Raw genomic sequence first — 14,614 nt, forward strand, 5'->3', positions numbered from 1 at the left:
TCACGCTTGCAGGTGGATTTGGGAAACGCCGTGGCAATGATGGAGGATGTACAGCAAATGCCAGTCTCCGTTCCCTCCATCCCTGTCCCTTCCCTGCAGTTTTACAGGTCACTGAATATCAAGGTGGCCCTGATAGGCCTGGAGGTGTGGACAGAGCGGGACCAGTGCGCCGTCACCAGCGATGCCAACACCACGCTCTGGTCCTTCCTGCAGTGGAAGAAGGCGCTGAGGTCACGCAAGAAGCATGACAACGCCCAGCTGCTGACGTGAGCACCCCTAGGGACCCGGAGATGTTGGGGCAGGGGGCTCCCAGCTCAGACTGAGGTCTCCAGACCACCCCTGGGGTGCTAACTGCACTTCTGTTCTCCTTTCTGGGCAGAGGGAAGACGTTCAGGGGGACAACCATTGGCATGGCCCCACTGGAGGGGATGTGCAGCGCGGATAACTCTGGAGGTGTCAGCGTGGTAAGAAAGGCATGGGGTTCCCTGCTGCTCCTCCCAGGCTGGGGGACCCCATTGCTGCTCCATCTTGCTGAGGTTCTTCACGGGCTTGGAGGACCAGCCATCTGGGGTTGGTTCTGGGATGCAGCCTGAGAGGGGATGATGATCCTGGTAGCCCCATACACCTCTCAGATGTTGGCCAAGTACTGAGGGTGAGAAAGGGCTCATTTAAAGGTCTGCCCCATGTACACCCCCAGCTTGCAGCTATCAGCAGTGCTGGGATCTCCTGTGTTGCTTCTCCCCCTCATATTGAATAGCACCTGCTTGTTCCCTGCATGTGCTTTCTGGTTTTGTAGGGTCATCTCTGCCCCAGATAACTCTTATCCTCCTCCTGGTGGGGTGATGGTGGCCCTGGTGACCTGTGGTCCCTAAGCAGGGTGGTGGTGTGGGGCACCGAGGTTTCTGGGTTTTGGGATGTGCCTTCCAAGGCCCCAGTTTTCAGCAGTTAGCTCCAGCAAAAGAGCTTCGCAACAGTCCCACGTAGGACTTTTAGGAGACCAAACCCTGCTTCTTCCATGAATCCTCCTCCATCCCTTTCTCTGTCCCTCCCATGGGATCCATTTGCAATCCCAGGGATGTTCTGGTCCCTCCATCACCCCAACCACATTCCCTGCTGTGGGATCGCCCCTCTCCATCGCTCCTGGCTGCTGTGCTGACGCATGCCCCATCCCTATGCAGGACCACTCGGAGCACCCCATCGGAGCAGCTGCCACTATGGCCCATGAAATCGGCCACAATTTTGGCATGAGCCACGACAGCACGGGCTGCTGCGTGGAGGCCACCCCGGAGCAAGGCGGCTGTGTCATGGCAGCGGCCACCGGGTAAGTGGCGGTGGGGACGGGATGCGGTCCCTAAGCCCACCAGCAGGTTGTGGATGCTGTTTGCAGCTGGATGGGCTGGGGAGTGGGGAGGGGGTCCTGTCCTGCAAGGCACTGTTGCGGGTGCAGTGCCTCGTTGCAAAGGGGAAGCCGTCTGGTTGCCCTCCTCCCCGTTTGCCCTGCACATCTCAGTTCCCTGGAGTGAGGACATCCCGGGGCCCAGGAGCAGGCAGGGCTGGTGGTCTCCGAGGGGTGGCAGAGGATAGCAGAGGGGTAGCAGCCCCATCCCAAAAGAGCCAGGGATGGTAGCAAACGGATGTTATCTGCTAGACACATTACAGGAATCCAAGGAGTTTTCCTGTGCTGACCCACACTTCAGCATGGTGAAATTATTCTTTATTGTAAGACTGGAGGGCCGAGGGGTGCCCAGTCCCCGGCCATGCCGACAGGGACTCATGGCATTGTGGGACTGTGGTGGGGTGACCTCACATCCCTCACCCCAGCCCCACTAAACCTGGATGCGGGATGCTCCACAGTGGCAGTCATTAGCTTTCATGCCCTCTGGCCTCCCTCCAGGATTTGTTTTCCTGTGCTTTTACCCATTAATTTGGTCCAGAGCTGTATGAAATTCAGCCGGTTGGTGCCACTTTCCCTTCTGAAGTCCTTCTCCTGTTGGGTTTTCCAGCTCCCAACAATACAGTCATCCCAGCTCTCCCTGCACTGCAGAAAAGCAGCAGTTTATTCCCCATTATTTGAACTCACCCGCTCTGCCGGTTTATAAATAACAGTCAAAAGCCACCATGCGGTGTCAGGGTGTCCCCAGGCTTTTTCCTGTGGCTCTCAGGACTGTCAGACCGTGGTGCTGACCCCATGGTGTTTAGTCTCTGCCTGGGTGGATTGCGGTGGGGAAAAGCACCGGCTTTCCAGGGCGAGGCACTTGTGCACTTGTTTGTTTAGTTATTCTACTAATTAAATGTAGTGCCCCCACCCACCGCAGCTGGATGCACTGGTGCAAAACAGTAGCAGATGCTGTAGCTCAGCTGCGCCTCTGCTCACCCCTACAGGCGAAGCTCTCTGAGCTGACATCTCTCCCTGGGACATTTTTTCCTTCTTATTTTTGCTGAAGTATTTTTTCCCCACGTGGGCAGGGAACGTATTTTTGACTGTGTTCAGCCTGTTCCTGTTTGCACGCTCCCGTACCACCTTATGCGTATATTTATTTGCTCGCCCTCCTGTAACTTGCATGGACTTACAGCTTTCCCTACAGCTCAAGAGATTTCCCCCAGATTTCAAAAGTACTTTTAGAAAAAGCCCTCTGTGTCATCTCGGAAATGAGATATACTAATGTGAAATAAAATGTTTTTTCACTGATAGGAGGAAATGAAACCAGCACTGAAGCGGAGAGCTGTGCGCAGCTCTTACTCTCTGCTTCCTCCTTCTTAGTACATCACACAGAAAAAGCCACAAACTTGTGCAAAATTACAGAAGAACCACACTCAGAGCTTCTCTAGAAAATCACTGTTTCTCTCCAGCTCCTTACAGAAGGCCAGTTGGGCTGTCAGAAAAATGACCTTACATGTTGTATGCTCTATTTTTTTTTTTCTTCTGCTCAGGCTTTGTGAATTATTTAATATGTTTTTTTTTGTTTGTTTGTTTCTTTTCCATTTTTCTTAAATTTTTAGGGGATTTTTCTCTGTCTCAGCCTCAGAGGTATTTAAATAGCCCCAAAAGGGTATTTCCCGTCAGCGGTTCAGTGACAGCAGGCACATATTTAGCAGACATCCTGAGCAGATAGGCACTGCAGATGTGGAGACCTGCCTTGTGCTTAGGATGGAGGCATCTGCGGTGTCCCAGTTGCAGGGGACTGAGGCATGGAGGTGACACCTACACCGGCATCAACCTGGCAGACCCTGCAGGCATGGGTGCTCCCTGGGCTTTTGAGGTTCAGACCATGGGGGTCTCCAAGAGGTTTCTTACTGGAGGGCTGATGCTCTGGGGGTGGCGTATAGCAGGTCTGCTTTTCTGCCCCATCCCATTTTGGCAAATATTTGGGCTTAGAGTGGTGTTCCGTGGTTGGTAGGCTGGTGCTCAGCTGTGTGAGTTAGGGTGGGAGATGTTAGCGGTCTTGATACATCTGGCTGATGGTGGCTTCTGCTCGTGGAAGGGTTTGTGCCAGTTTGCCCATGTCCTTATTTCCCAGCTCCAACTGTGGTTTTTCACCTTCTCCTGGTCCTGATTGCCCTCCCCATCTGTCCCTTGCGCAGACACCCTTTCCCTCGCGTGTTCAGCTCCTGCAGCAAGAGGCAGCTGGAGAACTACTTCCAGAAGGGAGGTGGCATGTGTCTCTTCAACCTACCCGACACCAAGGACCTGGTGGTGGGACGGAAATGTGGCAATGGCTTTCTGGAGGAAGGAGAAGACTGTGACTGCGGGGAGGTGGAGGTATGGTGCTGGGTGCTGCATCACTTTCCCACAGAGGCTTTTGCAGCTGCTGGGTGGCAAGACGTGGCCCACGTGGAGAGGGGTATTTCCAAGAGAAAGGGGTTTGCTGGTCACCACTGGGACTCCATCCCAAGGGCTTTTCCCAGTCCCACCTTCCTAAAGCCATTTAACCTGGGCCTGGCTTTCTTCTTGACTTTGCCCTAGAGTGCGCAGGTCTTCCTCATCCCTCCCCGTGCCTCAGTTTCCCCATTGGCAAAATGAGAAGAGCAATGTTGTGATGCGTGGACGAGGGGCTGGGGGCTGCACTGGGGAAGGGATGGACTCTCTAATCATGGTGGTGTCATCTTCTCCCCACGCAGGAGTGCACCAACCCATGCTGCAATGCACACAACTGCACGCTGAAGGCAGGGGCCCAGTGTGCCCACGGCGACTGCTGCCAGAATTGCAAGGTGAGCCCCTTCCCCGTGTCTCCTACCATGGCCACCCGCCTGCCCATGGGCTGAGCAGGGAGATACGGCCCCCACCATTCCCTCGGGACTCGGGTGCTGCATGTCCATAAGCTCAACCTCCCCGGTGCCAGATGAGGAGGGTTATGCTTAAACTTGCGTCTGCAGGAGAGTCTCTGCTGGCTGCTTTGTGGCTGGGGTCCAGCCCAGGAATTTGGCTTTATACCTTGACAGCCTCATATAGTCACACGGGGGACATTGTAGATGGTTTATGGCTGCAAGCTGTACCAAGAGGCAGCAGCAATCCCAGCTTGGCCCCTTTGCTGCCACTCAGTGCTGACGTTTCTCTCTCCTCCTGCGGCAGCTAAAGGTAGCTGGAACGATTTGCAGGGAAGCAGCGGGATCCTGCGACCTCCCCGAATACTGCACGGGTGCCTCACCCTACTGCCCAGCCAATGTGTACCTGCTGGATGGCTCGTCCTGCGCTTACGGCGAGGCTTACTGTAACAACGGCATGTGCATGACCCACCACCAGCAGTGCGTCCAGCTCTGGGGACCAGGTGAGTCCCACCAGCCCCAGCCCTTCCACCTTGCCACCCCTTTCCAGAGCAGGTGCCATATTGGGTCTCAGTGCTGTCCCTGCATGTGGGGTCCCTGTGGCCCCTGCCCGTGGGACTGGAAGGTAGTGGATGGTGGGGTTGTGCTGCCCCCATCCAGGGTTGGGGTCTGTGTCCGTGGGGCTGGTGTGGAGGGCCGGGGGTGCTGTGTACACACACTCACAGGTGCCTGGTCCTCTGCTGTGCCCATCCGCTCGCTGCCTATGGGTCCCACACTGCATACTGCCCATACATTGCATACAGTCCCCTGCTGCATATGGCCCCCATGCTGCACGTGACTCCATATGCTGCAAGTGACCTCCACGCTGTAGTGCAGCCCATACACTACATATGGCTTTAGCACTGCATACAGCTCGTACCTGCATAGACTATATGGCCTTCTCACTTTAGTTACCCCATATTTTGCATATGGCCCTCACACTGTTTACAGACTCTATACTGCGTATGGCCCATAGGTGATGTGGCTCTTACGGTGTACATAGCCTCCATAGTGTATATGGCCAGATCCTTTGTACGATTTCACACTTCATATATCTACATGCTGTACACAGCCAAAGACTGCATACAGCCCCCACACTGCATACGGTCCTCGCTCTGCATATGGCCCATAGGTCATACGCTGCATATGGCCATCTGCTGTGTATGGCCCCCAGTTGCGTATGACCCCATGCTGCATAGGGTCCCCACACTACATATGGCCACCCCTAGCTGTGTGCCGCACCCTGCCCGTGTGCACACTACGGTCCCCAGGCCCGCACTCCCAACACCCCGCTTGCACCCGTGTACACCCCTCTACTGCTCCCACCCCATACAGGGCACATAGGTACCCATTTGCACAGCGGTGCTGTCACCCCCAGGGCCAGCACCTGTGGGTGCCCCCAGGAAAGCTGCAGCTGCGCAGGAGGGAATCCTCCCCCAGGGCCAAAGTCCCCTGCAAGACCCCAGAGCAAAGGGGTTTTCACCCCTCTTGTGCTGTTTGTGTCCTGGCACCCGCAGCAGCAACTCTCTGGGAGACTTTTCCATGGTATTTTCTCCATGACCATGCAGCCGCTGCGCCCGGTTTGGTATTTCTCCCTGCTGGCTGCTTTCCCCACCCCAGGCGGGATCTTTCCTCTCTCCCCGCAGGCGCCTGGCCAGCCCCGGATGCCTGTTTCCAGGATGTGAACATGGCCGGCAACACCTATGGCAACTGCGGCAAAGACAGCCAAGGGCGCTATGTGAAATGCGACAAGAGGTGGGTGCAGCGCTGGCACCCGTGGATGTCCCATCTCCTCCTGCACCCGCAGCTCCCCACTGCCCACCCCTGCGAAGGGACTGGCAGGGTCCTACCTCAACCTCTGGCATCGCCCCTCAGGCTGGCTCCGTTTCAGACCTGAGGAAGCCACCGGGTCATTCCTGGGCTCAGTCCCCATCACTGCTGGGAGTTTGTCCTACCATGCATCATCTCCCATCCCAGCCTGAAGGGAAAACTGAAGACAGCATCAGCAGGAGATGCTATTTAGGGAGTGTGTGCTCTCCAGTATTCCCAGTTAGACCAGGGATGTTAGAGGGAACCCCCTGCCTGTTCCCTCCAGCATTTCTCTATGCTGTCCATGGTTTATCTAAGTCCTTTCTGAACCTGCTGAGCCTCTCCCATCACAACCTAAAATGTCCATAAATTCAGAGGGAGGTGAGCCAGCAGGCAGTGGGACAGGGGGTGATGGGGCAGGGAGGGTGAGGTGGCCTGTACCCACATCTCCTGCACTCACCTCAGCCGTGCCCCGCTCCTAGGGATGCTATGTGTGGCAAGATCCAGTGCCAGAGCTCAGCTAAGAAGCCACAGGGGACCAATACTGTCTCCATCGACACCACCATCCGCTTCAACGGGCGGGAGGTGAAGTGCCGAGGCACCTACATGTACACTGCAAAGGACGATGAGGAAGACCTCTCCGACCCTGGGCTGGTGATGACGGGGACAAAATGTGGAGATGGGATGGTGAGTACCTCTTCATAGGGCTGGGGTCTCCTACAGGAGATCATCTCCTTGGCTCTTATCCCACCTCCAATGTGGACATTAGCTCTTCTCTGGGTTACAGCCAGGCCATAGAATGTGGTTTCCTCCATGCTTGCAGACATTGGGCTGGTGACATCTCAACTGGGGCATTTCTAGACATCATCAGATGCTTGTGTGTAGGCCACCAAATTCTTCTCTCTGGCCTCCATACTTCTTTACTGATTTAAAGCATAGTGGAGCAACCCCAACAAGAATTGCATGCCTCAGGACTTGATGGATGAGGCTTCCTCCTGTGAATGAATTGTTTCCCAGGGGGAAAGCTGTGTTAGGAATCAAGACAACAGATCCAAATAGATGCTGCTAACTGAGCATTAGGGGTTTTTTTTGCAGCCCCTGCATCTCCAAGTACTTTACAGAGGGTCAGTTCAGCTGGGAAAGGGCAGAAGCCTGGTAGACAATACAGTAGCAGGGATGCATGCCAGGCAGAGCTGGCTGGGGAGATACGGCCTTTCCTATTTGGCATTTTAATTGTGAAATTTTCGTCCCACTTTGGGATGGAAGGCCAAAATGTTGACATTTTCATGAGCAAGGATGGCTGGTTTTGAAATCCAGCGTTAGTTTTTTTGGCTGATGCCTGCCTTCTAGGGCCAGATGGGAAATGCCTTCTCCAAGAGCTGCCAGGTGGGCTGTTAGGGGAGGGGATGGGAGTGGTGGTGGCTGGTCTCTGCTAAGCCATCCCGGATGGGAGAATAGCAGAGGTTTCCTGGGCTGTGCTGAAAAATGGAGTGAAATGCATTGACCTGGAACAACACAATTTAACCAACCTGCATTTTCCAATGGACAGCGTCCTTCCAGAGGACTCCCATCTGTGAAGCCAGAAGATCTCTGGTCCTTCCCCTCTCGGATCTTTCCCTAACCTTGGCTTCTCGTCTCTCTCTCAGGTTTGCAAAGATCGCCGATGCCAGAATGCCTCCCTTTTTGAGCTGGAAAAGTGCGTTTCCCAGTGCAACGGCCATGGGGTGAGTTATTGCCTGAGATCTACAGCAGGCTCCTGAGATGAGCGCAGATTGTTAAGCAAAACCAAGTGTCTCCCACAGGGGTGAGCCTTGCAACACAGTGGGCATCTGCTTTTCATAACTCTCACATGCATCAGCTATGGGTGAGACTGAGCTGAGATCTTTGCTTACCCGTGTCCAAGTTAGAGGAAGAAGATAATTCATGATGTAAGGCCCATCTGCAAAATTTGGATCAGGGTCTCATTTGGACTGGAGAGCGTTAAGAGCTCAGAGCAGGTGCCTCTTCCCTCTGAGAGTAAAGCAAGAGTTAGAAACACAACTGGGACTGCAAAAAGGCAGGGAAGTGGTTCAATGAATAGAAAGAGCCACTGTTGTCTAAAGCTTAAAGGCTACAAAGGTTTGACCTCTGCAGAATGCCGGGCTTTGTCAGATAAGGCAACAACAGGGCTATGGTTTAATGGGAAAATCCCATATGACTTCTGGCCTAATGCAAAGTATTAAAGGTATCAGACTTGTCTAGTCAAACGGTGTGAAAACGGGGGGTGTAAGATACCTGTCTTCAAGGTTTCTGCAAAGAGCAGGGAAATAAAAGTATTGGCAAGAAAATATCTCTGTACATTGCAATTACAGATTTGAGGGCAACACAGACACGCTCCAAGTGATGTCCAAAGGGTGAACAAAAAAATGTTCAAAGTGATGAACAAAGGTTGAAAGGGTTTAAGCTCCTTCAGCCCAGACTTCTGCCATTTGGCATCTGCTGTCAGCCTCGCTGTACAGACCATCATTTCCATATGTCCCTCGTATCTCTGATCCTCTGTCTCTCTCTGCAGGTATGCAACAGCAACAAGAACTGCCACTGCGATGCTGGCTGGGCTCCCCCCTACTGTGAGAAGCTGGGTTTGGGTGGCAGCGTGGACAGTGGCCCTGTGCAGCGTGACAGTGAGTCCTGACTTCTTGTCTGGTGCTTTGTGATGCTGGTGGGGCTGGAGAGATGCCACGAGAGGGGGAGTTGGGGCGATAGAGCTACTGACAGTTCTGCTGGCTCAGGTCTGTTCAGGCAGACTGTTCCCAGCTCTGGCTGCTTGATGGCCACCCATTTTAATCAGGTGCCACCAGATGGTACTGCTCCCTTTTTGGAGATGTGATCAGCAATGATGTCTCCAGCCTGGGTGGCCAGGAATGGGCAGACTGGATGGATGTTTGCATTGAGTTAAGCTGGAGGCTGCTGGCTCTCCCAGCCCCTTACTCATCTTTGTGCTTTCTCTGCCAGACCACGAAGCCATCTTAATAACCCTGCTCATCTTCCTGCTCTTCCTCCCGGCCCTGATGATGAGCATCTACTTTTGGTACCGGCGGGAGAACTCGCTCTTGAATAAATGGCTAAAGGAGATGAGGAGGAGGAGCCAGGAGACGTATAGGTAGGTGATGCGTCCTAGTTCTCTTCTCTTCTCTCTTGAGCACCTAGTGAGACCTTGAAACGTTTCCTTGCCACTGGTAGCATCCAGCCTGGTAGGAATGGTTGTGGGGGAGCTGGAGGGCCTGTTTCAAACTGGCGTGAGACCTGGTTGAGATATGAAGAGATCTCTTCTGGGACAATCTGAGGCTCTCAGCTCTCCCCTGAGCAGAGGACAGGAATGGTCTGTTGGACAGGACAACCCCAGAGAGTCACGACAAAGGTGGCCTGGTACCAAGGAGCTTTCTCGCCATCTGATCCTAGCAGGTTGCAAGAGCTGGAAGGGCTTTAAATTAGCTCTGAATTTAGATATTCTCGGTTTCCCCTTCCAGTACAGGTACAGACACTCACATACTGCAGAGCCCCTGCAATAATTTGAGAAAAATAAACAGAACTAAACAACCTACTTCATTACCCTCATTATCTCAAGACACTTGTCATCCCTGCTTACCCAGCACTGCAAGACTGTCTGTTAACAATCTGTTAATTGAGACAGGATCTCGCTGATGTGCAGCATTTCAGGAGGCAGCTGTTGCAAAAATGGTTGCTTTATTTTGCTGTCTGCAATTTATGTTTGTGATCCCGGGCAGGAACAAAACCATTAGTCGGAAGTCAACTGGTGGTCATCCCAAAGCTGCTTTTACCTTGCGGAACATTTCCACCTCCAGCCATGCTAATAAAGTAAGTAATAACTCACCTTCCAGGTTTGCTTTCCCTCCCTGGGACTTGATACTTGTGGGTTACCACATCTCCCTCTAGCAACTGGGCAAGCAACTGGTACTCTGTGGTGGTTTTGCATTGTGTCTACGCTGTGAGTCCTTAGTCTGCAAATCCCACTGATAACTTTGTGCTGGGTCTCTGGGGAGGCAGATGCTTCTGCTGGTGGTTGTGTCTGCTCTGGTCACCTTGGGATGAGTAAGCCCGGGGCTGAATTTAGGTAGAAAGCAATGGTCTTTTTCAGCATAGCCACAGTGGCTGAGGTCAAGGCAGAGGGATGGTGTCTCCCATCTCTGTAATTCAATCTGGTGAAAATCTGGTATGGATTGACCAGAGCTGGCCCTGGTCCAGATTTCCTGAGCCCAGCACCTTTCTCATCCCTATGTGCTATCACTGGATTAGCAAGGAGAAAATGTGTTCAGCTTTTGGGCGGCATGGTGAAAGTGCTGGTCCCAGAAAGTGGAATAATTACCCAGTGCTCCTTCTGCAACTCCCTAGCACCCAGACCTTGAGGGCACATCTGCTTTTTAGCACCCAGGAAAACTCACCTAAGGATTTTCTCCATACTTCTGCTTTTCTCATCCCTGCAGGCAACACGGGCTGTATTCCCCACCAAACCCAGTGCTCACCAGCCTGGGTCCCAGCCCGTCAACATTGTTCACCCTCTTCGCCCGGCTCCTCACTCCATCCCTCCACGCCCGAGGGACCCCAAGCCTGCCCGGCCGCCTCCACCAGTCAGCAAATCGCCCATGGTCCCCACCAAAACAATCGTCTCCCAGGCTAAGCTGCCACCTCCAAAGAAACCTCTTCCCTGCAGCCCCGTGAGGACTCCGCTGGTGAGCTTTGCTCTTTGACTGTACTTCCCTGCCAGACTCATAGAAATACCCAGGTTTTTGGCTGCCTGTGGCTCTTTTGGGTTGGGCACTACTGAGAAGCTGTCATGCCATTCTAAGAGATGCATCTGCTGCAACGGTGAAGAAAGCTTGGTAGATAATGAGAATATTTTAAGGTAGTTTGGGTGGTGGTGTTATATGCTTTGAAGCAGCTCAGCTCTGCAGCAAGGGAGAGAGGTTTGTAGGTCGTCACTGGATGCTCCTCTGAGGATGTTGTCTCTCCCCATACAATTTGTGATCCCAGGTAGTCCCAAAGCACCAGCCCCCACGCCGGCCACTGCCTGGAAGTCCTCTTCTGGCCAAAGAACTGCCTCCTGCACATGGACAGACCCTGCTGGTCATGGTCCCTCCTACCAACTTCAAGGCGTCAGGTACAAGTGCCATGAGCCCCCCCACGAGGCCATTAAAGTAAGTTGAGAGAGTTGAGATACATCTCACCACTGCTGGGGTCCTGTGGGTCATGTCTGGGTGGGAAATTCCAAATGTCACTGTGGTGTGCTCTGGTCTGCCCCTCACGGTGTCTTCACTGTGACCTGGGTTTCTCCTGCTCCTCCCCAATACGGCTGATGTGTACAGGCCAGGATGCTGAGGAGCTGGAGAAATGCTCTGTGCTCTGGGGTGTGTGGGTCTGTGCACACTGCTGGAGCTACAGAGGTGTTCAAAGCCCACCAGCTTTGGGGTAACTGACCTGTAGGGCACTGAGGATCTTTGGTACAGGAGCAGCAGGGGATCTTGGATCTAGGGGCAGCAGCAACAGGTAGGAAGGAAATCAGAAGACGTCCCAAATTCTTCTCCCTGGGGAGCAACTGCAACTGAAGTGTTTGTTCAGATGGGGACCCTATGTGCAAAAACAACCCTGTGCCCATGTTCCCTCTTGCATGGTGCAGGAAAAAGGCCTGCCCACCCAAACATTGTACCTGTGGGTGCCTGGGGTCTGCAGCCATCCTTACACCTGGTAGGAGCCCACGGTGTTTGGACGAGGTTAGCCAGCAGTGACCAAGGTTGGGACTTTGGGTCTTGTAGGTTCCTGATAGGTTAAGGGAGATGCCATCTTTTGAGGGTGCAGATGGGCCCCCGTCCCAGAGTGTGGAGAGTGGGGTTGGTGGGCCTCTGGGGGATAGTGTAGTGAAGGGATGTATGTTGATGCTCTATTTCGTCTTTCCTCCCTACAGACCGATGCCACCTCAAAGGTGAGTCACAAACACCGTGCAGGACCGTGGGGGGATGGTCTTTGCTGCTTGTGAGGCATGGTTAAGCACTGGGCTGGGACCCAAGAGACCAGGGCTTAAATTTCCCCTTCCGAGAGGCTTTTAGAGGAGCAGGACATAGGCCCTCTGGGTACCCATACAATAGCAGGGTTTGGACACCTGTGTTCAAGGGAATGGAGGACACGGACTTTCCAGTTTGGAGCTGGGAGATTCAGTCCAAGTCCTTTACAATATCACTACTGCTTTCAGCTATATATATTTTTAGCTATATTGCTAAGTCCTCTGTAAATAGGTCAGTGGAGCCTCAGGGGATCATGGTTGCATCCGCTCCTGCTGGCCAGGTTTGTGGGCCATATCCAGCCATGGAGAGAAGGCACCATGCTGGACTGAAGTTGGCCTTCATCCCCAGATGGTCTGCTTTGCTAATTACTGTTTTGACTCTCTTGGACCATTTTAGGTTCCTATGTCTTTGTAGTTGCCACCACAAGGAGGCTGAATATGCCCCAAAATTTCTCAATGTAATTCAAACCCTATAGCTCATCTCTTCTAATAGATAAAACAAGCCTGTTCTGTGGTCCCGAAAGAGAAACATTTGGCACAGCCCAGCAGGAAAACTATTCTTCCTCCCCTGATGGTGTAGTTCTGTCCTTGCGGCACACTGAGAACAGTGCCTGGCCATCTTCTCTTGAAATGGAGCCCATATAAAAAAGTGTTGTCTGGCAGGGCCAGACTTATGCCAGGGAGCAGGACATGCCTGTGTCTTCATCTGAAATTGTTACTTGACACCATCAACATGGTAAGAGAAGGCCAGGGAACTGTTTTCTTTCCTGAATGGATGAAGTGTGGTATTTAATGAATTCCCAGGATGGACTATAGGGTCCATATTGAGTTAGTTGATTTGGTGATGTCTCTTGGTAGTGCACGAACCACCTTGGCTGTTTTTGGGAAGTGGAGAGCAGAAACCCTCTTCGGGGACATGGTTCCCATAGTTGATGGGCTCACAGTTCTCAACACTGGTTACTGCTCAGTGCCAACACATGCTTTGGTGGACTGTGTTCTATAGGGTTTTGAGGGTGCACCAAAGGAAAACACTTGAAAGCGATACAATTTGGGGTTGTATCTTTGAGAGAAGACATGGGTGATCATGACAGTCCCAGGTCCCCTCTGGTCTTAGGTTCAGCAGCTGGTCTGTCTTCCCTGAGCTGTGGAAGGATGGTTGCAGTGGAAGTGGTGGATGCTTGGTCCCTGCACTCAAATGAGTTGTCTCCTTTCTCTTTCTCGCTTTAGGCCAGTCCCAGCCATCAAAGTCCAATCAACCTCCTTCCCCTTGAAGAAGTGACAAACATGGACACCTTAAGCCCATCCTTCCTGAGCTGGATCTCCTGATTTGCACTGCTGCTGGCGACAGGGGTCTTTTATTCCTCTCTTGGTTTATTTGTCTTTTGATACCAGAGGACTATTTTTATAAGACAGAATATGTATTTAGCACAAAAACTGTAGTGGTGGGGGAGGAGAGGGGAAATTGGTACCACGACATAACTAAGGGTTGGGGTGGGCTGATGGTGGGGTTACCACGATGCAGACTCCACCACAGCTCCTGGCATCGCTACCTGGCCAATTTATGCCCCAGCTTTAGTTTCTTCTTGACATTGCACGTGGGGTGACTTTGGGTCAAGTGAATATCCAACGCTGATGGAAGATACTGACAACAGTGGCAGCAAAAGCTGTGTAATATCCTTCTAGCTACCTCCTCCTTCTCCTCCTGGCTTGGTGAGACCCCACCACCACCCATTGCCACTAGAGTTCAATGCTGGGCATTGTTGTCCAGGGGAACATTTGCCATGAGAGAAAAGTGGTTTCCAGTTTGGACTGTGCCATACAGTGCCGGGACATTTTCATGAAGGATCCAAGTTCTCAGGCTCCTCCTGGCCTCCTGTCTGATTGCACAAGAAAAACAAGTGACAATCCGGGGACCATACCTGGAAGGAGAAGCTGTCTGGGAAACGGTTTAATGTCTGAAGTGCTGGTGGCAGCTGGTTACCAGGGTGCTTTTAAGGGGCTCAGGAGCCCTCCTTAAACATTGCATGTTCCCTGCTTATGGGGCAAGCCCAACAGTGGCTCTGTGAGCTGCTAACACTCTGCTGTCCAAAGTGGGAAGGAGCCACAAGCCGGGAACAAGCGCAGGAAGACCTCCTGTCTGTGTCATTGGCTTGCCCAAAGGCCTTGGCCAAGCCATTGCATTTCTCTGTGCCTCAGTTCCCCCCGTCTGTAAAATGGGGGGTAATACCTACCTCACAGGGGTGTTGTGAGGTTTAACAAACTGATGTCTTGAAAGGGCTTTACAATCCTCAGATGAAAGGTGCTGTTGACCTGCACAGTACTATACGGTGCCACTTTCCTATGACTTGACATGCGGCTCTGTCAGGGTCTGAAATGAGAACAAAGGCTTTGTACAGTCAGCTGGCTCCTCTGGCTCTTTTTTTTCTCAGATGTTCCCTGAGCCTTTAGACA

General features: G+C 52.8%; 1 protein-coding gene across 1 annotated transcript in view; it reads left to right on the forward strand.

Moving 5' to 3' along the window:
• The window catches only part of ADAM33 (ADAM metallopeptidase domain 33), a gene marked incomplete at its 5' end in the record, with an annotated part of 30,590 nt that extends 16,949 nt beyond the window's left edge, over nucleotides 1-13,641 (forward strand). Inside the window, 16 exons of the mRNA XM_082482067.1 lie at nucleotides 100-266; nucleotides 380-464; nucleotides 1,179-1,321; nucleotides 3,583-3,760; nucleotides 4,120-4,209; nucleotides 4,571-4,766; nucleotides 5,949-6,057; nucleotides 6,594-6,798; nucleotides 7,758-7,835; nucleotides 8,663-8,771; nucleotides 9,103-9,250; nucleotides 9,876-9,966; nucleotides 10,593-10,838; nucleotides 11,140-11,303; nucleotides 12,068-12,085; nucleotides 13,391-13,641. Of these exons, the coding sequence (XP_082338193.1) occupies nucleotides 100-266; nucleotides 380-464; nucleotides 1,179-1,321; nucleotides 3,583-3,760; nucleotides 4,120-4,209; nucleotides 4,571-4,766; nucleotides 5,949-6,057; nucleotides 6,594-6,798; nucleotides 7,758-7,835; nucleotides 8,663-8,771; nucleotides 9,103-9,250; nucleotides 9,876-9,966; nucleotides 10,593-10,838; nucleotides 11,140-11,303; nucleotides 12,068-12,085; nucleotides 13,391-13,442 (2,079 nt within the window). The 3' untranslated portion in view covers nucleotides 13,443-13,641. The remainder of the gene's footprint in view (nucleotides 1-99; nucleotides 267-379; nucleotides 465-1,178; nucleotides 1,322-3,582; nucleotides 3,761-4,119; nucleotides 4,210-4,570; nucleotides 4,767-5,948; nucleotides 6,058-6,593; nucleotides 6,799-7,757; nucleotides 7,836-8,662; nucleotides 8,772-9,102; nucleotides 9,251-9,875; nucleotides 9,967-10,592; nucleotides 10,839-11,139; nucleotides 11,304-12,067; nucleotides 12,086-13,390) is intronic.
• Between the last annotated feature and the right edge of the window lie 973 nt (nucleotides 13,642-14,614).

This window comes from Vanellus vanellus (assembly GCF_965231255.1).
Source record: "Vanellus vanellus genome assembly, chromosome: 4".
NCBI lineage: Eukaryota > Metazoa > Chordata > Aves > Charadriiformes > Charadriidae > Vanellus > Vanellus vanellus.